The sequence below is a fragment of the Phytophthora cinnamomi genome, assembly GCF_018691715.1.
Source record: "Phytophthora cinnamomi strain GKB4 chromosome Unknown Contig27, whole genome shotgun sequence".
Lineage (NCBI taxonomy): Eukaryota > Oomycota > Peronosporomycetes > Peronosporales > Peronosporaceae > Phytophthora > Phytophthora cinnamomi.
Genome location: NW_027150960.1, coordinates 394633 through 419093, shown reverse-complemented (window position 1 = coordinate 419093; position 24461 = coordinate 394633). Strand labels below are relative to the sequence as shown.

The 24461-nt window shown below is 56.6% G+C and overlaps 10 protein-coding genes across 10 annotated transcripts; 6 read left to right on the top strand and 4 right to left on the bottom strand.

Moving 5' to 3' along the window:
* Positions 1-1045: 1045 nt before the first annotated feature.
* IUM83_03935 (uncharacterized protein) lies at positions 1046-1560 on the top strand (the record flags this gene model as incomplete). The annotated part of the gene is made up of 2 exons (XM_067927968.1): positions 1046-1398; positions 1491-1560. 2 exons carry the CDS (start codon positions 1046-1048, stop codon positions 1558-1560), a joined length of 423 nt encoding a protein of 140 aa, XP_067793938.1.
* A 287-nt stretch (positions 1561-1847) lies between these two features.
* IUM83_03934 (uncharacterized protein) lies at positions 1848-2282 on the bottom strand (the record flags this gene model as incomplete). Its single annotated transcript, XM_067927967.1, has 2 exons — positions 1848-2062; positions 2141-2282. The coding sequence occupies 2 exons, from the start codon at positions 2280-2282 to the stop codon at positions 1848-1850; spliced, it is 357 nt and encodes a 118-aa protein (XP_067793939.1).
* A 699-nt stretch (positions 2283-2981) lies between these two features.
* On the top strand, positions 2982-4692 carry IUM83_03933 (Tetratricopeptide-like helical; the record flags this gene model as incomplete). Its single annotated transcript, XM_067927966.1, has 4 exons — positions 2982-3663; positions 3734-3763; positions 4519-4544; positions 4612-4692. 4 exons carry the CDS (start codon positions 2982-2984, stop codon positions 4690-4692), a joined length of 819 nt encoding a protein of 272 aa, XP_067793934.1.
* Positions 4693-5217: 525 nt separating this feature from the next.
* IUM83_03932 (alcohol dehydrogenase) lies at positions 5218-6456 on the bottom strand (the record flags this gene model as incomplete). Its single annotated transcript, XM_067927965.1, has 1 exon — positions 5218-6456. The coding sequence occupies one exon, from the start codon at positions 6454-6456 to the stop codon at positions 5218-5220; it is 1239 nt and encodes a 412-aa protein (XP_067793935.1).
* A 689-nt stretch (positions 6457-7145) lies between these two features.
* Positions 7146-10479, bottom strand: IUM83_03931 (DNA-dependent RNA polymerase; the record flags this gene model as incomplete). Its single annotated transcript, XM_067927964.1, has 2 exons — positions 7146-8648; positions 8908-10479. The coding sequence occupies 2 exons, from the start codon at positions 10477-10479 to the stop codon at positions 7146-7148; spliced, it is 3075 nt and encodes a 1024-aa protein (XP_067793690.1).
* Positions 10480-11001: 522 nt separating this feature from the next.
* Positions 11002-12009, top strand: IUM83_03930 (Thioredoxin-like fold; the record flags this gene model as incomplete). Its single annotated transcript, XM_067927963.1, has 1 exon — positions 11002-12009. The coding sequence occupies one exon, from the start codon at positions 11002-11004 to the stop codon at positions 12007-12009; it is 1008 nt and encodes a 335-aa protein (XP_067793936.1).
* A 1131-nt stretch (positions 12010-13140) lies between these two features.
* Positions 13141-14838, top strand: IUM83_03929 (adenylate cyclase; the record flags this gene model as incomplete). Its single annotated transcript, XM_067927962.1, has 3 exons — positions 13141-14066; positions 14143-14719; positions 14782-14838. 3 exons carry the CDS (start codon positions 13141-13143, stop codon positions 14836-14838), a joined length of 1560 nt encoding a protein of 519 aa, XP_067793978.1.
* Positions 14839-16726: 1888 nt separating this feature from the next.
* Positions 16727-17938, top strand: IUM83_03928 (Adenylate cyclase; the record flags this gene model as incomplete). The annotated part of the gene is made up of 1 exon (XM_067927961.1): positions 16727-17938. The coding sequence occupies one exon, from the start codon at positions 16727-16729 to the stop codon at positions 17936-17938; it is 1212 nt and encodes a 403-aa protein (XP_067793977.1).
* Positions 17939-18148: 210 nt separating this feature from the next.
* Positions 18149-21034, top strand: IUM83_03927 (putative E3 ubiquitin ligase; the record flags this gene model as incomplete). The annotated part of the gene is made up of 6 exons (XM_067927960.1): positions 18149-18565; positions 18659-18690; positions 18765-18915; positions 18999-19514; positions 19582-19663; positions 19746-21034. 6 exons carry the CDS (start codon positions 18149-18151, stop codon positions 21032-21034), a joined length of 2487 nt encoding a protein of 828 aa, XP_067793891.1.
* A 98-nt stretch (positions 21035-21132) lies between these two features.
* Positions 21133-23217, bottom strand: IUM83_03926 (Tetratricopeptide-like helical; the record flags this gene model as incomplete). Its single annotated transcript, XM_067927959.1, has 4 exons — positions 21133-21589; positions 21658-21760; positions 22439-22468; positions 22536-23217. The coding sequence occupies 4 exons, from the start codon at positions 23215-23217 to the stop codon at positions 21133-21135; spliced, it is 1272 nt and encodes a 423-aa protein (XP_067793890.1).
* Positions 23218-24461: the final 1244 nt, after the last annotated feature.

Here is a 24461-nt window from a genome sequence, read left to right as displayed (position 1 = left end):
GTAGCGACGAGTCGTCGCCAGGAACTGGAGGAGCGAGAACGCACTCCATTTATTTCTTCCCGCCGGAGTATAGCTCCGGCACCCTCGTATCACGCCGTAACAGGCCGGGATCTTCCTTCTGAGGGCCTGCGAGGTATATTTTTTGTGTGAGAGCGTGCTAGCCTTTGCTCGTGGCTAGTGACGCTGAGTCTTCCGTCAGTCGACTAGCGGAAGCTCGGTGCACAGAGGAAACACCAACCCGGTGCAAGGGAAAGTTCCTGGGCCTTCAGGTTTAACCCTAACAAGCCCATTGAGTCTTCGGTGACTTAGTGGGCGTTGTTGGTGGGGGAAGGTGTGCCAATATATATTTTAGCGCGTGTTCCTACACGACATATCATTACCCGAGAGCGCTATTGAAACAAGCGGAAGAAGATAGCTTGAGCATGAAGATCAAGGCCGGACAGGCGAAGATGTCGAGACGGACCGAGCGGTTGTACGTACAGCGGCGACAGCAAATGATCGAGTCGCGGCAAAACGCGGTGCAAAACGACGTAAAAACACAGTACCAAATTCGAACTACGAGCGGACTCGAAGTTGGTAGTTTTCAATCGTCGCGGAATCGCAGAGTGGTCGTACTGCTGCGAGCAGGTTGTTATTGTTGTCACTGATACAGGTCTACTAAGTATCGAATTCTGCATACAGCTATCCAGGTCCGCTGATGGAGCTCTCGTACCTCGATCGTAGTGTCCACAATATCAAAAACCAATACTACGTGAGCTAAAAGGCGGCATATCGGTCCCAGAGTTTCAACCCTCGAACGTTGAGGACCCTTCCGCATGGTTCACTTCTCGTCATCGATAGCGCAAGACGGTCTGGTAATGTTGCGCCTTATGATACTCTTACAATAGAAAACTGTAAAAAGTGGAATACCAAAATTCTTACTTCAAGTATATAGAATTAAAATGCTAAAACAGTAGCAGCAATTGACTTTTTCCAGCCATCATCCAGGTAATTTTTTAGTATTTTAACCCTTTTCTTGTCAATTGTGGAGCCTGCGCATTAAGTGATGGCGTCCTTCCTGCTCGGCGACGAGTACGCGTCCTCCTCGTCCTCCTCCGACGAGGAAACTTCGCCCGGAGCGCGTCCAGACGCTAAGCAACCTCTTCCAGCCGCCGCAGCTCCCAGCACACAGCTGTTGCCATCCGCAGACGAGTTGTTCGCCAGTGACACAAGCAGTGTGCTCACCACCAATCGGTCGGCAGCCCCAGCGCCAAGCCACAAGCGGAAGAACGAGCAGACGTCGAGACCAGCCACTAAAGCAGTGAAGACGGAGACGGGAAAGGCCGCTCGCAAGCCCCAAATCGCCCCATTTGCGCCCCCACAGCTCCGTCGACCCAACATTTCAACGGAAGAGAGGAGGTGCGGCACTGTCCGCAAGAGGTGGAGCTGCTGCTGCTGCTGTTTTGGCTCATGTAGCGCTGGTGTTTTGTGTGATTTTGTGTGTGTTGCAGCTCGTGGAATACAGAGAAGACACTGGCGCTGCAGAGGAGAGCGAGAGGGGCAGAAACACGGAAGAAGTGAGCAGCAGAAGTCGCTATACGAGCGGGGTCGTATCTGCTTGTGCTGCGTAGCTCGGCGCTTGGTACAACATAAATACCCAATTCATTAGATATGTACGTAGAAAATCGCGACGAAGATCCTGCGTCGTGTCTGCTTGTCCCAACTTCCACGCTCTTGACATGGTGCAGCCATGGCATATCAAACCAAGAAATCAACAGAACGCGACGAATTCAACTCCCGGGTAGGATGTCCCCCTTGCCCCCCAAGACAGACCCCCCCCTCCCTTGCATCTCCTCAAGCTTCCTTCATCAAAACAGCGGAGACGCGTACACCGCCGCCTCCTCGGGCGACATGTTGTTCACGGGCTGCACGCTGCGATTCCGCGACTCCTTCATGGTCAGCAGGCGGTCCTGGATCCTGGCCAGCTTCTTCTGCAGCCGCTCGACCCTCGCCGGGAAGTTGCGCAGTCTGTCTGCGTAGCTCACGAGGGAGCTGCCTTCCGCCTTCTCCGCCTCCTGGAGGCCTAGAGACCCCACAAACAACAGTTCATCAACGTGAGACCTAGGTATTCTCCTAAACTTTAGCGTAACTTTTACCCTACCGGCAATGAGCTTGTCCACCGTCGTCTGGAGCTTCTCCTGGGCGGCCAGCAGCAGCTCCACGTAGTCGTGGCAGCGCTCCACCTTGGGCCAGAGCGTCACGAACATGCCCTGAGCGAACGCGGGGTCCTCGGTGGTCGCCATCTTGGTGGGCTTTACACGTGTGGCTTTACGTGGGGATTAACCGGTCGCTGGGTGGTTTACAAAGCTGCGGGTGGCGGTGGGGCAGGGAGGACGCGTGCGGGGGGACTCTTAGAGGTGGGGCACGACTCGCCGGCCATTCAGTTGGGCGCACGGTCCGATCTGATCTCCCTCGTTGCGCAATAAATATTTTTTGCATTCTTTTCATAACGTGCCGGAAATAATTGAATTGGTGGGTGTTAACTTAACGGTTAAGGTCAGACTGTGCCCAGGTACAAAAAACTGGGTACGGTAGTAGCGACGAAATCTCCGATGTACCAAGGCAAGTCCGATGGCACGAGGAGCTTGGCACAGGTCGATCTCGATGAGAACTGCCCCGGTGGTTCAGCCTGCCAGCGCGTTGAGCACGACAACTTGAATTTAAAGATTCTCCTTCTGAGTCATCAGCTCTCTTCCACTCGGAAGTCTTCAGCATGCCCACAACCTCGCAGAATGCCTCCTAGCGCGAGATGACATCGCTAGCACCCTCCTTGCCCATAGCTTGCCTGTCCTGGTAATTCTAGCTCCACATCAGTAGATGAAGGCATGTTGGCGCTGAGCAACTTGAACTTCCGCCCTAGCCCTATCACATCATCGCGCGGGCCAATAGCAGCGCGCGATCTTCCACGCCCTTTGGGCAGTCGCCGATCCATTTCGCGCCACATGCGACTCGTGCTGTCCACGGGCGAAGTGGTTTTCTGCCTCTGCGCTGCCGCCGTGGCGCTCTATGTGTCGCCGCTCTTCCTCGACAATGGCGCGGGCGTGTGGGAGTTCCTCCTCATCTGGGACGACAGGAAGAACTTCGTGGAGAACGAGGTGATCCAGCGCGCCATGAGTCTGGAATCCCTCTACGCCATGTTCACCATGACCAGGATCAACGTGTACGAGCCGTTCGGGTGGCTGCTCAAGGCGGTCCAAGTGCAGACCGTCGGCCTCGACTCGTGGAGCATCCGGGTCGTGTCAGTCGCGTTGCACTTCGGGGCTGCGATGGTGCTGGCTCGAGCTGCGGCGACGTTGCTCGATGTCATGGCGATTCTCTCGGATATCAAGTCGACGGCTAAAGGGGACGGAAGATCACGAGACCTAAGAGAGAGGAGGAACTGGCTCGGCTGCTCCATCAGCGCCGTGGTGTTCGCGATCCACCCGGTGCACGTGGAGGTCGTGGGGTGGCCATCTGCGCAGCCGTATACCCTGTGCGCACTGTTCAGCAACCTCGCGCTGTACGTGTACGTGCGAGCGATGTATTGGAAGCTGCGCGAGGCTTCTGGTGCCAACGAATCTGTGAAGAAAATATTGGTGGCCAGCATTTTCGGTGGATATGGGCGTGGTGATCCGCTGTGTTGTGGTGAGTGCTGTTGTTGTTCGTGACGATCTTTCACTTTTGGTTGTAACTAACATTCGAATGGTGTGGGTAGTATTTTATCTCAGCGCATTGCTGTCAAAGAGTGCGTGTATCCTTCTGCCGGTCGGATTCTTTTTGGTCGACGTCCTGGTGTATGTGACTTTGGAGCCCCATCTACACATGCCGAATAGAAGGCAATGTTGGCTGTACGTCGTTGGGAAACTCCCTGTGATCGTTACCCTCTTCACGTTCCTCGCCGTCATGCTGGTCTCGAATTACGATGGAATGCATCGCGATACAGACGTGCTGTCCTTGACACTTTACGAGCGAGTGGTCAAGTCGCTTTCGACGCCAATTTGGGTATTACGGCAGATCATGTGGCCCACGAAGCTTCGCCCGCACTATCAGCTTCGACCAGGAGAACTGAGCATTGCCAACCCAGACTACTTGCTTGCACTGGTAGGGTTGGCATCGCTAACACTTTTCACTCTCTGGCTGTTCCAACATCGGCAAGCACCGCAGCATTTCCTCGCACTTGTTTACTTTGTCATCATGCTACTGCCCGTTTCGGGGCTTATCCAACACGGGATGGTCTCAGTCGGATGTGACCGCTACGCTTACTTGTGTAGCATCGTTGCTGTGCCCTATGGCGGTTTTGTGTTGGCACGTTGGTTTGCGAGAAGTAGTGCCAAAGTGGTGGAAGACAAAGGGCATGAGCGTGCTCAGGCTGAGCCTCGGCAGCGAAGCGATCATCGTCGAACCCAACACCAAAATAACGTAGGCGTGGGGGCTGGTCTTGTGCTTGTTGGTATTCTGCTCTCGATTTCGACAAATATGATGGGGCATTGGCGAAACGAGGACGTCCTCTTGGAGTATTCGCTTCGGTACGAGCTGCTTCATTGCGTGGCATTGACGTATTCGTTGAGCTTACACTTCGATGTGCATGAATAGGTTGGACCCAACGGACTGGAGGATCTTAGATCAACGAGCTACCTACCTCATCACCTCTGGACGGTGCTCGCGTCAAGATGACGAGTGCCGGCAGATCTGGGAATTGGCTTATTATTTTACTCCCATGGGGACGCTCAAATCGAGTCTCCAGCGTCTCAAGCTACTGGTTTGGCTAGACGAGGTGGACCGAGCATGCGACGACTACATGAAGTTGCTGGAGCTTCATCCGTACAGCTGCCACGTTCACAACAATGCTGGTGTGTGCCTAATCCGAAGTGGGGAATTAGGTGAAGCTCGGCGAGAGTTTGAGCGAGCTCTCCAAACGCCAGGCTACGAGTACGTTTATGACACACCCGAGAGAAATTTGAAGCTCTTAGACAAATGGGAAGCAGTCCTGGAAGACGCACGGACCCGGGGCGAGGAGGATTCTGTCCCGCAGTTCCGAATAATGTACTAGCTAAGCAAAACAAACGTGCATAGATACATCGGATATAGCATTTGGTTGAAAACAGCTCACTCAACTCCCTCTGCTTATCATCACACGCAGTAACAGCAGCAGTACTAACAACATCTACAACAAATGCTGCATCAAGTCGAACTTGGAGCTTACGCGCAGTCGAGCACGACTCGGCCGGCCAGCTTGCCCGCCTCCATGCGGTCGAACACACTCGGCAGGTTCTCCAGCTTCTCGATGGAGTAGTTCGTGGACACGTCACCTCCTGCCGCCACCTTGAGCGCCTCGATCGAGTCCTGGCGGTTGCCCACGTACGAGCCGATGATGCGGTGCGCGTTCAGCACTGAGCCGAGCACGTCGGCAGTGACCTTAGCGTTCTTGGGCAGACCCACCATTACCACCGCTCCGTGCGGACGCAGGAACGAAAGAGCGTCGTTGTACGCCTCGGGGTTGGACGCAACCACCACCGTCGCGTGTGCGCCGCGGCCTTCAGTGGCGGCCAGCACCTTTTCACGGACATTGCCGTCCTTGAAGTCGATGAAGTCCTTAATGCCGTACGACTCGATGAGCTTGCGCTTGTCGGCCCCGGTATCGATGGCAATCACGCGGTAGCCCATGGCCCGCGCGTACTGGCAAGCGTAGTGGCCGAGGCCGCCACCGGCGCCCGGGATCACAACCGAGTCACCGCAGACTCCTCCGATCTCCTTCATAGCCTTGTACACCGTCACACCGGCGCACAGGATGGGAGCAGCAGCAGCCATGGGCAGCGCCTGCGGGATCGGAGTCACGTGGTCGGCGAACGAGACGCACCACTGCTGGAACGAGCCGTCGACGCTGAAGCCGTGCTGGTCCACCTCCGTGCACGTGTGCTCGTGGCCCTTGCGGCAGTCCTCGCAGCCGAGACAAGAGTTGGCGATCCACTTGACGCCGACCGGGTCACCGATCTTCAGGTGCGAGCGCGTGTGGTCTCCGATGGCAGCAACGTAGCCGGCACCTTCATGGCCGCCGACGCACGGAAGCTTGGGGTCCATCGGGAAGTCCCCTTTCCAGATGTGTAGGTCCGAGTGGCACACGCCCGAGTACGCCACGCGCACCAGCACCTCGCCAGGCTTGAGGTCCTTCTGTTGCGTCACCGGCCAGTCCTTGCGGACTTGAAGCGGGCCATTGACCTTATCGAAGATCACAGCCGTCTGCGTCTTCGGGATATCGTAGCGCGACTGCGACTTGACCGAAAACGAGCGCGACTGACAGCGAGGACACGTGCATCCCATGGGGTGCTGCACGCAGTTGCCGCAGCGGCACTGCACGTTGTGCGCGCCAGCGATCGACTTGGCCGAGGTTTGCACGGCGCGGCGGGCGGGCTGGTTGAAGCGAGACACGATGCGCAGCATGACGATGGAGCTTGGGAGGCTTGAGAAGCTTGGTGGTGTGGGCAGAGAATTGGAGAATGAGTCCGATAGCAGGACAGCTAGCGAGGCCTCGAGAGTCTCCGTTGGTTCGGCGGTTGAAGCTGCCACGTACGCTGCTGCTCTTCAACGTGCGCGAGCCCTACGATAGTCGCGCTTCAACGTGCAATGTACAACTCACTCACACCATGATGTAAGCACTGCTGCTTTACTAGCTCTGCGTTGCTCGGGGGCAATGCCGACAAGTGCGGCCGTAGCTGGCGGGGATTCACCAATCGTAATTGACAACTTCAACATGCCACTTGGTAGCAGTCCGACACCCAACTTCAACCACGCTCAAGCATGACGATGAGCAGCACGAGCGTGTTAAACGCGGCAATCGAAATGCTACCGCGCCCTTGAAGCCTAGCGCTTGCACCGGAGCAGTGATGTACGAGGGAATTGGGCCAGATTCACACGAACCTCCTCTTTGATGTGCTGGTGGCCATACCGCCGCTGCAAAATGTCATCGCTGATGATCAGCTTCTGGAGCTAGCTAATCTTGAGAGGCAGCATGTAGGTCAAGCTCGGCTCTGTGATTGAACTTTGTTACACTCTAGACAAACCCTCAGGGCGAGGGTGATAAAATAGCTACTACTTGGCCAGCCCTTGCGAAAGAGAACTGCATGTGCGCCTTAGTTGAAGAAGTAGGGACTGTCGAGCACGCTGCGGAGGTCGAGGTCGCCCAGTTGCGGCACGTCGTCGAAGTCCATGTCGGGGAAGCGCAGCCGCAGCTCCGTGAGCAGGTCCTCCAGCAGGGGCTGCTCGTACAAGTGCACGAACTCCTCGCGCAGTCGGCGGTTCATAATGTCCACGGAGCAGGCGTGCGTCCAGTAACTGTCGTGCACGGCAGCGAACGAGATCTTCTCGTCTTCGAGGCAGCGGCGCGCGGTGAGCATCATGTGTGTCGAGTCCAGCGAGTGGACGAAGTTGGGCGGGAACGCGGACTTTTGGCGACCAATGCTCACCGGCTGACCCTCGTTGTCCACCATGAGCACGTGTTGCACCTTGGTGCGCACCTGCTTGGTGGCCTTGCTGCGGTACGGCTGCACCACCGGCAGACCCAGAGGCGTGATCCACGACATCGGCTGGCCGCTCAAGCCCGCCTTCGCGGCGCACTTGGCCAGCCACGCCATAATGCCACGAGCAGAGTTGAACAAGTCACCCATAGACCCCATCGTCAGTTCAGCGCAGTAGCAGGACGCATGGTAGATTTCATCCTCCAGCTTTTCATCCATAATGTGGCCCTTGGTCAGGAACGTCTCGTGCAACCGTGCCGAAATCTGCTTGCGCGCGCCGATGTACGTCACTCCGTACACGCTCGTCATCACCGTCTGCTTCACCACCTTACGCGTAATGATACCATTCAAGAACTGCGCGCATTTCTTCCTCTGAGCTTGTTCAAGCAGCGCGCGTAGCTTCAGCCTGCGGTTTTTCGACTCGAAGGAATCATCATCTGGCACACCTGCAATCATTGCACGAACTTCTTCAACCGCCGGCACATCCAGTGCGGCATCGTGCTCCACCTTGGCCATCACCTCCGTAGCCACTCCCATATACACATCACTCGGGCGCGGTGCAGGCACCAAATTCACTTGAGATCCACCGCTGCGGTCACGCCCAAGGGCAGCATAGTGCTGCAGACCATTGCACGAACCGTCCTGGTGAATGGGGATATTCGACATGTACTTCGTCGGATCAGGAGATTCAATTGCACGCTTGAGCTCAAAGCACACACCCAGAGCCAAGAACGGGTAGTCAGCGCCCTTCCACCACGAACCGTCACCTTCGCCAAGGGGGTCCGTTGCGGAGGCAACAACCTTATCCAAATTCGCGTCAGCAAACTCAACACGCTCATCGAACGAGCACTTGTCGACACCGAAGACGTTAGCCAGATGAATCTTCATCCACCTCAGACCACGCTCACCAAGAGGCTTGCGGTCACGAAAAATAAGCAGACTTCGTGAAAGATCGGAGCCGAGGTGATTGAGGTTCGGCGGAATCGGGTACACGCGGCCACGGAAGTCCATGTTGTACGGGTAGAACAGCTCAGGTTCGTCCTTGAACTCCTCCGCGACCTGCAGCTTGTATAACGTATCGCATCGCAGTGAATGGAACTCCCGGTTTAGTTGCTCGATCTGCAAAATTCACGAATAACACATCAGATCGTAAGTATGCCGTAGCAGCATGCACAAACTACTAAATCATGTATGTGAGTCACGAAGCTCCTTCTTGGAACCTCTCGGATGGCTCAAGGGATGTGTGAATACCCTGCAGCCTCCAAGCAGCAACCGCTTGCTTTTGCAAGCAGTTTGAACCCACATGACGTAGGATGTCATCATGTGGGCTTGATTCTGTTGCGTCTGAACATGCATAACAAACCAAGTCGTGGCTTACCTTGCGAACGTTCTTGTAGTACAGCGCCGGATCGTCAGCGAATTCAGGGCTGTCAGGGTCCGGCAGCGGAACGTCTGTGCGCGTAGGCAGGTCACCGAAGTTGCCACCGTCTTCCCAAATCTGAAGAACCACGTTGAGCACTTCCTTGTTGATGACCCATGGAACCTCAGCCATGAGGTTCAGTGCCTTCAAAATGCCGCCCATTTCGCCACGCTGAACGCAGTCCATTTGCCAAGCCGAATCACGCTGCCGCATAATCTTGGTACGCAGCTTCAGGTAGCCACCGTTCACGACATCAGTCCACGGACGAGGAGGCACAAGCATCGGCAGGTAGCGCGCTGTCCACGGCAGAACATTGGCATCAGGGTTCGTCGCCAGCACGGTATCAGCCATTCTCTGGTGGATCTGGATCACACCGGCACGACGGTTGCGGTCGAACACATAGTTGTGGATGAAGGCGGGCTCCGGGGGAGGAAGGCCTTTCGCCGCGCATAGCTCGGGCGTCGTGACCTCGCCGTGTGCGTTGGGCACATAGCATGTGCGCTGGATGCAGTCGACGATGGCGGCGCCAACCTTGAGCTGCAGGCGCTTGTCCCAGCCGCCCACCTTGTTGAGGTAGTCCTTCATGCGCACCTTGAGGCCCTCCGACTTGACCATCTTGGACACCGTCATGTAGTACTTGTCCTCGTCGCCGTTGTTGCGCTTGGCCATGGCCTCCTTCCTCGTGATGATCTCCTCCTGCACGGCCTTGCCCATGGCCAGGGCCAGCTTGATGAACTTGGGGCCCTTGGGCTCCATCAGGCACAGGTTCAGCATGATGTTCATTCCCGTGGCGGCCAGCACGTCGTGCGGCAGCAGCATGAGCGCCGGGCCGTAGATGTTGCTGTCCGTGCTGTGCTTGCCCATGTTGATCTTCTTCTGCTCCGACTTGATGTACTTCTCCGTCTGCGGCATCCACTTGCGGATCAGGTCCTTGGCCGCGTTCGTCTGCGTGGAGCGGCCCATGGACCGCACCTTCTCGTGCGACGACGAGTACTTGTCCATGGCCATCTCGTACACGGAGCACTCGAGCCGCAGCTGCCGCGCGTAGCGGCGGCGCATCTCCTGCAGCTCCTGGGGCGTCGAGCACTTGGCCAGCTGCTCCTTGGGGACGGCGAAGCCCTGCAGCCACTTGTCCACGTCCTCGTCCGACATGAACGAGCGCGAGGACTTGGCCAGCTCGCCCGGGCCGGCCAGCAGCTGCTCCTCCGTCTGGCCGATGAGCTCCTCGAGCCCGAGCGTCAGCGGCGCCAGCTCGTACGGCTTCTCGATGGTGGAGCGAGGGATCAGCTGCTGGGCGCGGATGGCCCAGTCGGCCTCCGCGAGGCGGCGCGTGTCCAGGAGCGGCTCGAACTCGTCGGCCAGCTCCGCGTCGGCGGCTGCAGCTTCGGCCATGGCCGCCTCAGGCGCCAGCGAGCTCTTGGAGCGCGCCAGCAGAGCCAGTGCACCGCGTTGCATGCGGCTGCGACGCTGCAAGCCGCTGGAGGCGCGGCGTAGCGCCACGCGAGCCGAGTTCATCGACGTCGCCTGCATGACGAGCTGTGCGCAGCGGTTTCTCGGCTGCTAGAGCGTCTCTCGAGCTGCAACTTGCACGAGCAGATGCACCGCGACTGCGCGGAGATGGAGATGCAGCGGGCGGCGGAGTTCGAGGCGCACGGGGCCTCACACACGCACGCACAGACGCAGCCGGATCTCGTCGGTCGACCGAGGCCCGTTCGAGTGTGAGGCCAGCAGCGGACGCAGCGGACGAAGCGATGACTGGGCCAGGGCCGCCGCACCGTTTTTGGCCAATCCGGGTTCTTTCGCTGGGCCAATCGCCGCGCCGCATGGAGAATAAAGCGCTCCGAACTACTACGCGATTGTACACTTATTTTGCGAAGATTCTAGAAGTAAATTTGTCGGTCAATGATGTAATGTGCTTCAGACTGTATTCTTCCCAGTGCCTTTTCGCATTTTATTGAGTGTACTGGCGCTAAGTTGCGCGTGGCGTGCGTCACAAGCTTGGCAACTCAAGACATGAAGCCATTTCCCAGTAATTGATTGATCGCGGAAGGGATGGCAGCGCCGGCGCAGCACGCGGCGTGCGGCCACGCGCACGACCACGCGCACCCGGGGGAGGACCATGAAGATGAGCTGGACGAGCTGGACCTGGCGTTCGACCCGACGCTGGCCTCGTGCTGCGAGCGCGACGAGCACGAGTACAAGAAGGCCATGCAGCTCAAGGCCGTGCTGACGGCGCACGACCGCACCTCGGGCGCCGTGCGGATGCGCCAGCAGCTGTTCCAGCCGCCCCCGTCGGGCGCTGGGCCCGCCACGCAGCAGAGCTCGGTGGTCGCGCCTCAAGTTCCGCCGCCGCAAGTCTCCGACTCGGAGTCGGACTCCGACGACGAGTTCGACGACAGCGACGACGAGTTCGGCGTGCAGGCGATGCTGGCGGCGCGGCGCAAGCAGCTCGAGCAGCAGCTGCACAGGGCGGCGCAGGACGCGGCCGAAGGGTACGGAGTCGTGCTGGACGCGGCGCTGCCGCAGCTCGTGCAGGAGCTGCAAAGCGAACCGGAGGTGCCCCGCGTGGCGCTCGTGGTGGACAGCCCCGCAGCCGAGTCGCCAGGGTTCTTGCGTGCCATGCGCGGGGAGATGGCCTCCGTGGCGCAGCGCTTCCTGGGTTCAAAGTTCTACGTAGTGCTGGCGGCGCGCGATGACGACGCGCTGCGGCAGCTGCGGCTGCCTTCGGTGCCGTCGCTGGCGGCGTTCCGCCGTGGCGAGCGAGTGGATTCCATCGTGCTGGACCCAACGGCGCTGGTCACGGAGATCGAGGTGCTCTGGGAAGCCCGCTTCCTGCCGTGGCTCGCCAAGTGCAGCGTGCTGACCAGTGAGCGTCAAGCTTCGCAGAACTCGCGGAGTAAAGCGAGCAGCAAGCAGGCTGCGGATCAAGAGGATGAAATGGAGCGCGAGGGCTTCGACTGCGGCGTGGAAGGCTGTCGCCTGCGCTTCGGCTACGAGCACGAGCATGTCGGGACCTCACAGCAGACCAAGGACGAGATCGCCGCATGGCGTCACGCGTGACCTTAACCGAAGAATTACAGTACCTACTTAACCCTGGATCATCAATGGGGGTTCAACTCGTCCCGCGTTGCAGTCGCCCTCTGCTTGCAGGTGTTGAGCACTCGAGACAGCATCCGCAGCCCTGATGTGGGCGGAGTTGAGTTGCTCCCTTCGTAAGAGACGCTGCGGCTGGCACTGCAGCCACAGCCCCATGCAAGTACGTGGCAAGGGCCAGGTTTCCATGAAAGTGATACAGGCCAAGGGCGAGAACATTCCCAGTCTGCACACGCGCGAGTGACCTACGACGCCACGCCACGCATCTGTACGCGAAAAGCAGCAGCCAACTTTATATCGAACAACGGAGCATTTCGCACCAGTGGGGCGGTGCTCTGGAGTCCAGGTTGTGGCTCCGGCCTCGGACGGAGCTGCAGTCTGGCGGGTGTTGTTGCCGATCGCCGTTCCGCCGTTCCGCCGTGCAACCACGCGACCTGAGACGCCGGCAGACCAGCCGAGGGGGCTCCGTGGTGGTGGTTTGACCTTGATGCATTGGTGCCGCATTGTATGAATGGCTGGGCTGAACTCCAGGTAGCCAGTGGATCTTTTCCGGTCCGAACTCTTGCCCTCCGCCGCGCTGATACCCTTCTGTATCGATTTATCATCATTTCTGAAGGGTTAACAACCAAATTCCCAAGTGCGCACACGTCGCAGCGACCTCCGAAACGCGATGCAGCTTCAACTAGGTCCGACTCCTTGAAGTTCTAAACGATTGCACGCACGTCGAAATGCCAGCGGCGCGCTGACCGTCGCGCCGTCGCAGCGGATCCCAGCCCCGCGTTATCAGAGTCGTCGTAGATAGAGCCAAGAGCCACAGCCTCGCGACAGCTCGCTTCCATGGAAGCCCAACCGGCCACTACGCTGCGGCGCGAGGAGTGATGATCACTTCAACCGGCCGCCGTTTCCACGTAACGTCACTTGCTATTTGGAGGCGGAACGCGCACACGCCACCCGCCTGCAGCGAGAAGAGCTCAGCGCAGTGCAGTGCAGCGCAGTGCAGTGCAGCGAGCAAGCGAAAGAGAAAGGAGAAAGAAGAGAAAGGCCGATATTTTTAACGGCGAGCACGCACACACACACACAGATCGATCTTCCAGCGCGATGGTGGAGTATCAGAGCGAGCAGCAGCACAGGGCCGCACGCGACCGCGCGAGCTCGGGTATGCTGCGCAAGGAGCTGGACATGCGCCTCACGGCGTACCTGCCGGCCGTGGTGAGGCGGCACCTCGAGCGGCAGGACCTGCAGCAGCCGCTGCCCATGCCCACGACCCACCGGACGACGGTGGTCAGCATGTTCGCGGACGTGTCGGGCTTCACGGCCATGACCGAGTCGCTGGCCGCGCGCGGCCCCGTGGGCGCGGAGGACCTGGCCAAGCACCTGAACTCGTACTTCGAGCAGCTGGTGCGGCTCGTGTCCAGCGCAGGCGGAGACGTGTTCAAGTTCGCAGGGGACGCCATGCTCATCTTCTGGCCCGAGAGCAAGGAGGACACCATGGACAGTTTGCTGCGTCGCGCGCTGCAATGTGCGCTGCGCATTCAGTCACACCTGCACGAGGCAGAGCTGGCCCGTGGCGTCGTGCTGAGTGTCAAGGTGGGAGTGGGCATTGGCGAGGCCACGATCGCCCACCTTGGCGGCGAGAGCGACGGAGCTACCACTCGCATTGAGTACGTTGCGGTGGGCCCCGCATTGGAGCAGGCCTTCAGTGCAGAGCACGAGGCCGAGGCCGGCGATGTTATTTGCTCCAGTGAGTGTTGGAAGCGTGTTAGTGAGTTTTTCGATGGCGCGCCTGCTCAAGGCCACGGCGGTGATAATGCCCATGCTAGCGGGTTCTACAAGGTCACAAGCGTCAACAAGCCGATCAAGATCTGTTCGCGGCGACCATCGTTCACGCGCCATGACGCACTTCTCCACACGCGCATGAAGCAATACGTATCTCGGGCTGTGTGGCCCTACTTGGATGCGCACGACGAGTTCTGGGGCTCCGAGCTCCGGGACGTCACTGTTTTATTTATCAACCTCGGCTTCAGGTACGCCTTTTTGTTGTTGCAAATTGTCGTTTCCATGAAGGCTCACTCACTCATTGTTGTTGCTTGCTACAATCAGTGAACAAGATTTAACTCGAATGCTCGGCGCTAAGGAGTTGCAGCGACTGCATGACGCATTTGCCAACGTGCAAAAGTGCGTGTATGACTATGAAGGCACAATCAACAAGTTCCTTGTGGACGATAAAGGAAGCACCGTCATTGCCGCGTTCGGGCTTCCCCCAGTGACACACGAGAACGACCCCATTCGAGGAATCTTGGCTTCTCTTGCCATTTGTGCCGCTCTTGGCAACACTGGACTCAAGGCTTCGGTCGGTATCACGACGGGAACAGCTTTGTGTGGAGTAGTGGGTCACCAAGGAAATCGGCGAGAGTATACTGTGCTGGGCGATATTGTAAACCTTTCGGCCCGCCTCATGCAGCGCGCAAAATCAGAGGGTGGTGGTGTGATTACGGATGCCCCGACAAAGATCTACACACACGACGTGCTCCATTTTGAGAAGCGCCCGGAGATTATGGTCAAGGGCAAGAACGAAAGCATCAAGATTCACCGACCGTATCCACGAATGTCTATCCTGTTGGACTACCACTTATCGTCTGCTATCGAGCAATCCTCGCGAAAGACCAAGTTCAATTCTGTAAGACCTGTGGCAGGGATTATGGGGCGAGCCGGGCGAGCTAATGCGCTGTCTGTTGTAAGCCGTGCTACGCCGATGCAAAATTTGATGGAGAACATGCATCGTGTACAGGTGCGTGACGCTCAGCGAAGGTTGTCGTTGCGTGCTGATCGCCAGCGTCTACCAGCTGAAGAACTTGTTGAGAGTGAAAGCTTCGTGGAAGTTCGAGCAGCACTTCTGGACAAGTGCTCACATCTTAATGCGTTTGCTCCTGGCGGGACCTTTATTCTCGAGGGTGACATTGGTGTTGGGAAAACTGTACTACTTCGATCGGCCCTTGCAAGCCCCGAAGCTGGAGATTACCAGGTCCTGGTTGGAACAGCCAGTCCGTTTGCGACCAAGAAGCCGTACGCGATTTGGTCTGAGCTTATTACCAGAGGCGCGAGGGAAGCATTGGGGAGCAACGTCCACCACAACGTCGAGCCCGCACCTCCTCCTTCTCCGGACGTAGTGAATACAGCAAATTCATGTCCGGTTGTTCAGGCGCCAAGCAGGATAGCTGAAACGGAACGGCGTAAGTGCGTGGCACAATTTGTGAGGCAGAAAATTTGCGAGGGTGCTGCCCCCAATACGACGCTGGTTCGATACGCACCTCTGCTGAATACGATATTGGACACAGATTTCGATGCTTACCCTGGTACCAACAATGCAGCTGAAGGTCTCTGGACCACCATCGTCCCTGGTGATGACAACAACTGTGAACCTGCAAGCACTGAATATACCAACCAGAGCGAGGAGGAAGTGAGCGAAGAGAATCAAAGACAAAACGAAGAAGAAATGCGCGCTTGTGGATATGCCTTTGCTGAGAGCCCCGACAGGACTTTAAATGTGAAAGAAGAGGAGATTGCGTCGTGGTTTCTCGGCTTGCTCGAAATGGATCTGGCTCAGAAGGAGGAGGCCCGAGCATCTATGGGTGATTCAACTTGTGCGAGCACTACAATTGAGGTGATCGACGGGCAAGATGAAGATAGTGAATGGAGGCCAGTAGATCTTGATCTCAGCGGCATTCTTTTGCTGTGTGCCCTGTACGCCATGTCGCGTGAGCGTGCCACAGTGTTCTGTCTCGACAGCGCCATGTACATGGATGAAAAGTCGTGGACTTTGGTCGCTATCATCGCGAAGTATTTCACCAATTGTTTGGTCGTCGTCGGCACGCGACCGCCAAGCTTGGCGCTGGGCGAGTATACCGAGAGTTCTTCGTTCCGAAAGCAGTTGCGTCTACTGAAGCGTATGAAGTCGTCGATGCACACATCTCTTGAAACATTCAGCAGCGATGACATCGAGGTGCTTTCACGGCAGATCCTGAAAGTTCCTGCGATTCCGAGCAACCTATTGGCGATTCTCGTGTCTAGGTCACAGGGAAACCCACTCTTTCTGCACGAAATCATCGCAGAGATGCTGGAGCAACAAGTGATCCAAGTGGATGAAAAGAGAGGTGCCCGCAAATGCGAGCTGCACGTACAAGAACCTAGGGGTGACAAGTCGAAGGCGCAGTTTTGCTTCGCTTGTCATGTCAGCTTCAAAAAAGACAAGGATAAAGAAGCGAATCAGTGCAGGGAAGAAGAAGCTGTGAAGAAAACGAAGCATCGTTGCAAGTGCTGTGGATACATCTTTTGCGCGGAATGCACTCCGAAGGCGTGCCAGGTCAAGCTTCCGGGCAAGTCCAACGAACCTGTCCGCCACTGCCGCACGTGCTACAATCTCGCATCGTCCCGTCGGCCCAGCGGTTCGTCCCATGCAAATGGAGCTGTTGTTGGCGTTCTCAATGACAAGAAAACGCGTTCTAAAGGACGTTTTCGATCCATATTCCACCAATCTGGAAGTGCTGGTGACCAAGCAGTATCGTTATCAACCTCCCCTCCTGTGTCTGGCCCTCCTATTCTAACAAACCGCATCGCGCTACGACCACCACGAACTGTGAAAAGCGTGCTAACCACCATGCTTGATCAGCTAACAGTCTCACAGCGTATGCTCATGAAGACAGCCAGCGCCATTGGACCCGTGTTTGACAAAGAGACGCTCCGCGGCACATGCCCTACCGAGGTACACCTTTCACGATTCGCTCAAGACCTTGAGGACCTGGAGCAGTTGGCAATGATCCGCCGAATTGACACCTTTATTGGAGGTGTGCCCGCGACATCTAACCAGTCTTCGGGGGCTACTGGGGCAATCCTCACAAGTCAAACAGCGCCACCAAGTAGCCACTTGAAGGTCAAGTTCGAGTTCAACCACGGCTTCATGTGCGGTGTCATCCGGGAGCAAATGCTGCGAGGCCAGTTGGACAAGCTCAACTCGCGCATCGCCGACTTCCGCGAGCAGCAGCAGAAGGAATGTCGACACAAGTTCTTCTCCAAGGCCAGCGAGAGTCTCGGTCGCCCCCAGTTGAATGTGTCGATTTCGCCTGTTGATGGTAGTGGGTTCGTCGGACGAACTCTCACCCCAACCGGAGCGGGCATGGGTAACTCGCGATCTCCCGTGGTCAGCGACACGAGATGGCAGCGTGTGCTGGTGCGCCGCAATTCGAACTCAGGCGTCGAGACTGTCGGCGTCGATCGATCCCACGACGGTATCCCCTCCAGTAACACAATGACTGTGTTGTCGAATTCATCGCCCGAGTCTTCCGCGACGCAGCAGTTGCACGAGAGCGAGTTCGAGGACGAAGTGTCACCGGTGGTTAGCCCTAACAATGCCTCCGCCGTCTCGGTGTTCCAGTCGACCAACACGTTTTACGCGCGCCCGACGTTCAAGCGCCTGAAAGCTGGTCGCGTGCTGGTCAAGAAGTACTGCAGCATGTTCTCGCACCTGAAGCTCAAGGGCCTCAAGAACGCTCGGCAGTGGAAGACCCGCTACGCCGTGCTGCAGAACGCCCGCCTGCTGCTGCAGTACGACGAAGGCGACCCCACCGACGAGTCCGCGCCGCTGCAGCAAGGGCCGAGACACGGCACGATCCTGTCGCTCAAAGGTGCCAAGGTCAGCGCGTGCGACCCGGAGGTGGCCGCGAAGGTCAACTGCTTCCAGGTCGAGGTGTCCGAGTGGACCAAGAAGGGCAAACTGTTCAAGGACCAGCGCCGCTCCTTCGTCATCGGCGTCGAGAGCGACGAGGAGGTGGACAGCTGGGTCTACCTCATCCGCTACGCCATCGAGTCGCTCGAGAGCCACCCGGCCAGCCCGCAGCTGTAGCAAGTGCTTAAGTTCCAGTAGTGCAGTCTATCAGCCAGACAAGTTGAAGTGCTTTGCGCATCGTCAACGGCAGCGATGCCACGCACTTCAACATCCCCCAAAATGTAAATGTACACTTTCCTACTGTAACTTTCCGTTTAGCATACATCGTGGAATCGAACTGTTAAATTTGGCGCCAATTGGTATTTTTGAAGCTGAAAGGGCGAATTGATGGACGACGACGTGGTGGACGTGACGAGGGAGCGCGGCGGCAGCCACGAGGAGGAGGAGGAGGCTCTGGGCCACGAAGGAGGAGAACAACAGGAAGAAGAGGAGGAAGAGCAGGAGGTCGTGGAGCTGGACGGGCACGAGCAGAAGCAGGAGGAGAGCGAGGACGACGAAGTGCAGTTCGTGGGCAGCGTGGAGGGATCCAACGGCCGCCAGAAGGAGGAGAACAACGAGGAGAAGGAGGAGGAGGAGGAAGAAGAAGACGCGGACGTTGTGGTGCTGGAGACGTCTGCCCCCGCTAGCAGCGGCGGTCGGTCGAGCGCCAACACGAACGCGCTGATGGCAGCCAATGGCTTCGTGACGCCGGCGACGCTGGAGGCGGAGCTCCAGTGCATCATCTGCCAGTACGCCATGTTCAAGGTGCGGTACCGGTAGTGGCAGTGGCCAGTTGCAGGTTGGAGCGGCAATTGTAACGCAGCGGTGTGTGGCGTGTGTTGTTGGTGCTGAGAGCAGCCGGTGTCGGCAGTCTGCGGCCACTCGTTCTGGTATGTTGACGATGATTCATGTTCCCGGTTGCTTGGGGTTGGTGTCTACAGCGTCTAACTGCCGCCTTTGCCAGCCGCGTGTGCCTGATGGACTCGTTCTTGACGCGCTCCATGGAGGAGGCGCAGTGCCCGATCTGCCGGGTCGAAATCTTGCAGCCGTTCGCGGCCAAGGCTTCGCTGGCAGCGCTGTTTCCGATCAACGTCACGCTGTGGAATTTGGTGCAAGTACGTGGTGCTCTGTTGTCACGAGGTGGGCACTGGAATGGCGTAACGCACGAGCTCACTGCACTTTGCTTCTTGTGTTTCAGCTCCTCATCCCGTCGGTTGCTGAGAGAATTTCCTCGTACCAACAAGAGGAGGAAGAGGATTTCACCCACAAACTGGACCAACTAGATGCCAAGTGGAAAGTATTTAATCTGAATGAGCAGGCTGCCAGGTATCATGGCGACCATGACGAGGAAGACGCAAGATCGTCTGGTAGGTGGGAGGAGGATCACGAAGGACATGACGAGTACCCCGTGCTGAAAGTCGAGGATACTGAAGATGGTAACTTGCACGTTTCGCGGAATATTGTGCTGGACACAAATGATGAAAATGAGGACGGATATGTGAATATGCGCGTCGGGATAGCTATTGTGGAGTTTCCCAGCATTTTTGAGCTGTACAACGAACACCAGGAGTGTTCCGTGAATGTGATCAAGATGGAGGAGGACGAGGAAATAGCGGACGGGATGCCGTTTTTCATGAATGAAGATGGGGATGACGATGGCTTTGTTTGCAGCTCATATTACAACGAAATCAGCCTCCGCGTTTGCGACGAAGGGGTGCGTAAAGCTGCACCGTTATATTAAAATTACTCATGCTTATGATGCTTGCTCTGACAACGTGTAGGGCAATTGCGTGATGGAACGAACTCGTGGTGCCCAAGGTGGAGTTGTGACTTTCCCCGGCTTGCGCCTCGATGTTCCAGGCGGTACGAGAACTCTCCTTTGCTGCTTATGATCTCCCTCCAACTATAACCGCATGTCTTGACACGTTGGGTCTGTGTGCGCTAGGTGTGTACACTTTCCGCTTTTCGGACGATTTGTATGGCCTTAAACTGAGCATTACTACCCGTCTGCGCGAGCCGCATGAGGTTTCGGACACCCCCGTCGCCGATTATGTCAGTCTCATCAACGACGAGGCAAGAGATGCTAATAGCCGCAATCGTAGGCGCAACCATGACAGCGACAACGAGGACGACTATGACGATGAAGGGGATGAATCAGACGACTCGTTCATTGTTGATGATATAAATGGCGAAGCGCACAACGAGGAGCCTGTTGGCCGCTTTTCTGACGATGAAGAGGGCCACTGGGAGTACCATAGTGATGACGAAGCTGCAGATGAGGAGAGAGAGCAGCGTCGTGCAAGACGACAGCAACGTACAGGCCGACGAACAGAGCGAGATGTTCAATTCGTCGAGCAAAACCAAGAAGAGGAGTTTTCTGATGAGGGCGGTGAGCAGGAACCTGATGAGACGGAGGATGTAAATGAAAACGAAGAGGACGAGGAGCACGAGGAAGAAGTGCAGCCCAGACGCAATGTTCGAGTTGTAGTTGAATCAGCGTTTTCTTCGGATGGAGAGGGCGACCACGAAGAACAAGATGGAGCCGAAGCTGAAGAAGAAAGTAAAGAGGAGGAGGAACACCATGAGTTTCACGAGTTTACTCGACCACGTCGACGAAATGCGAACCATATTGTTGATAGTGAAGACGAAGATGAAGAAGCACCACTTGGGGGAGAAGAAGAGCAAAAGGAAGACGTTAGTGATGGCGACGAAGATCAGCACGATCAAAACGATGTGGGGTACCAGGAAGATAATGGTGGACATGGACCTACGAGGGGGGAGGACGAAGGTGAAGACGAAACAATAGCTCGAAAGCCCACTAGAAAAGTGAGCCGATCCCAGTGGTTCCAGGAGGATGAATCGGATGATGAAGAGAAACCACCCCAGCCAGAAGTAGCGTATTCTCCCGGTAGGGAAGATGAGGTTCCTGAGCGACCTCGAAAGCGAGCCCGAGGGCGAGACAGACAAGTTCGAATCGTGGACGAAGGCGAAAGTGACGAAGAACAGGAGCAATTTGAGCGCTCAATCGTGGCTGCCAATTCCTTACATGGGCATAACGAGGAAGATGTCGACGAGGACGGTGGCAGCGACTCGGAGTTCCGGCGCGTGCATCAATTTTATGATGAAGAAGTTGATGAGCGCCACAATTTCGAAGACGCTCACCAGGATGAAGAAGATGGCCGGGATTACCCGGACGAGGAAGAGGAGCAGTATCACGAAGAAGATTACTACTAGGAGTAAGCGTGTGCAGCCAAAATTTTAGGCTATAATTCTTAGCACCAGGTATGAGCAAAATGGTTGTGTTGACTTATGGAGTTCCGATAAACTCCGTGCTAGTACATCATTTGGAACACCGCGACAAAATCCTCCTCGCCCCGAGTCCGCTCGCCTTCCTGGGCTGCCTCCCATTTGTCTAAGCGCTTCAAATTTCTCTCGGGTGTGTCATAAACGTACTCGTAGCCTGGCGTTTGAAGTGCTCGCTCAAACTCTCGCCGAGCTTCACCTAATTCCCCGCTTCGGAGTAGACACACACCAGCATTGTTGTGAACGTGGCAGCTGTACGGATGAAGCTCCAGCAACCTCATGTAGTCGTCGCATGCTCGGTCCACCTCGTCTAACCAAACCAGTAGCTTGAGACGCTGGAGACTCGATTTGAGTGTCCCCATGGGAGTAAAATAATAAGCCAATTCCCAGATCTGCCGGCACTCGTCATCTTGACGCGAGCACCGTCCAGAGGTGATGAGGTAGGTAGCTCGTTGATCTAAGATCCTCCAGTCCGTTGGGTCCAACCTATTCACGCACGCCAGAGTGTAAGCTCAACGAATACGTCAAATGCCACGCAATGAAGCAGCTCGTACCGAAGCGAATACTCCAAGAGGACGTCCTCGTTTCGCCAATGCCCCATCATATTTGTCGAAATCGAGAGCAGAATACCAACAAGCACAAGACCAGCCCCCACGCCTACGTTATTTTGGTGTTGGGTTCGACGATGATCGCTTCGCTGCCGAGGCTCAGCCTGAGCACGCTCATGCCCTTTGTCTTCCACCACTTTGGCACTACTTCTCGCAAACCAACGTGCCAACACAAAACCGCCATAGGGCACAGCAACGATGCTACACAAGTAAGCGTATCGATCACATCCGACTGAGACCATCCCGTGTTGGATAAGCCCCGAAACGGGCAGTAGCATGACGACAAAGTAAACAAGTGCGAGGAAATGCTGCGGTGCTTGCCGATGTTGGAACAGCCAGAGAGTGAAAAGTGTTAGCGATGCCAACCCTACCAGTGTAAGCAAGTAGTCTGGGTTGGCAATGCTCAGTTCTCCTGGTCGAAGCTGATAGTGCGGGCGAAGCTTCGTGGGCCACATGATCTGCCGTAAGACCCAAATTGGCGTCGAAAGCGACTTGACCACTCGCTCGTAAAGTGTCAAGGACAGCACGTCTGTATCGCGATGCATTCCGTCGTAATTCGAGACCAGCATGACGGCGAGGAACGTGATGAGGGTAACGATCACAGGGAGTTTCCCAACGACGTACAGCCAACATTGCCTTCCATTCGGCATGTGTAGATGGGGCTCCAAAGTCACATACACCAGGACGTCGACCAAAAAGAATCCGACCGGCAGAAGGATACACGCACTCTTTGACAGCAATGCACTGAGATAAAATACTACCCACACCATTCGAATGTTAGTTACAACCAAAAGTGAAAGATCGTCACGAACAACAGTACTCACCACAACACAGCAGATCACCACGCCCATATCCACTGAAAATGCTGGCCACCAGTATTTTCTTCACAGACTCGTTGGCACCAGAAGCCTCGCGCAGCTTCCAATACATCGCTCGCACGTACACGTAGAGCGCGAGGTTGCTGAACAGTGCGCACAGGGTATACGGCTGCGCAGATGGCCATCCCACGACCTCCACGTGTACCGGGTGGATCGCGAACACCACGGCGCTGATGAAGCAGCCGAGCCAGTTCCTGCTCTCTCTTAGGTCTCGTGATCTTCCGTCCCCTTTAGCCGTCGACTTGATATCCGAGAGAATCGCCATGACATCGAGCAGCGTCGCCGCAGCTCGAGCCAGCACCGTCGCAGCCCCGAAATGCAACGCGACTGACACGACCCGGATGCTCCACGAGTCGAGGCCGACGGTCTGCACTTGGGCCGCCTTGAGCAGCCACCCGAACGGCTCGTACACGTTGATCCTGGTCATGGTGAACATGGCGTAGAGGGATTCCAGACTCATGGCGCGCTGGATCACCTCGTTCTCCACGAAGTTTTCCGAGTCGTCCCAGATGAGGAGGAATTCCCACGCGCCCGCGCCATTGTCGAGGAAGAGCGGCGACACGTAGAGCGCCACGGTGGCGACGCAGAGGCAGAAAACCACTTCGCCCGTGGACAGCACGAGTCGCATGTGGCGCGAAATGGATCGGCGACTGCCCAAAGGGCGTGGAAGATCGCACGCTGCTATTGGCTCGTGCGATGATTTGATAGGGCTAGGGCGGAAGTTCAAGTTGCTCAGCGCCAACATGCCTTCATCTACTGATGTGGAGCTAGAATTACCAGGACAGGCAAGCTATGGGCAAGGAGGGTGCTAGCGATGTCATCTCGCGCTAGGAGGCATTCTGCGAGGTTGTGGGCATGCTGAAGACTACCGAGTGGGATGCCGAGCGAAGAGAGCTGCCTGTCGTGCGTGGGGAGTGCAATTGCATCTGGCAGATGGACTCGGCAGGAGAAGCTTCAAGTTCAAGCTATCGGATCCAACGCGTTTGGCAGTAACTGCGAACTGGCACAGTTCGGATCGAGACCGAACGTGGACAAGGTCTTCCTACCGGCAAACTTGTTTTCTCGAGCTGGTACGCCTGGTGCTGTGGTTGTTAAACTTACAGATATGGTCGATGCATTCGTGTGATACTGTAACCGGTTCTGTCAATGACGAGGCTGGAGCGACGAGTCTGGCATTTAAGGCATTATTGCTCAGCTCAGTTTGTGCGGCGCCCAGCTGCCAGCGCTACTGCGGGTGATGGCGGCTCCGCTTGCGGCAAAGTTCGCAAATGGACGGCCCCAAGTGAGATGCAGCTGCCTAAGCGTTTCGAAGAAGATAGCCTGAAACCATCGTGGGCAGGACCAACGCAAAAATGCAAGTTGTAACACGAGCACATGCCGTACGTACATGCAACCGTTGCTAATGATACGCGTGTGTCCAAGCAGCGTTCACGGTGAACATCATTGCCCGCCTCCGCTATCTTTGCACCAGAACCGGCGAAAAGACCGCTCCGCTGCCACTCGAGAGCTGCGCGGCTACGCGGCCGAGTGTGGTAGACTAGTCCCAGCCAAGCAAGCGAGCAAGCGTCCAAGGCAGCGAACAAGACACGGACCTAGCGCTGCATACCCAGCAAGTTCACGGCTATAATCGTCGCGCTTACACATATCAAGACCTTGTTGCTCCATGCTCCACCGCATCGGCTCTATTCTGGTCACTTCGAGCCGAGTCGTGTTGCCTGCCGCACCCAGAGCAGCCTGATGATATCTCTTCGCTCCAAGCGTATCCTCTCTTGCCGTACTGCCCGAGAAACGACGCAGTGGACAAAACCCGGTGCTCCTTCTCGCAGGATTTGAAGGTGATCGACCCGAGCAGTACGGTGACAGCAAAATTCT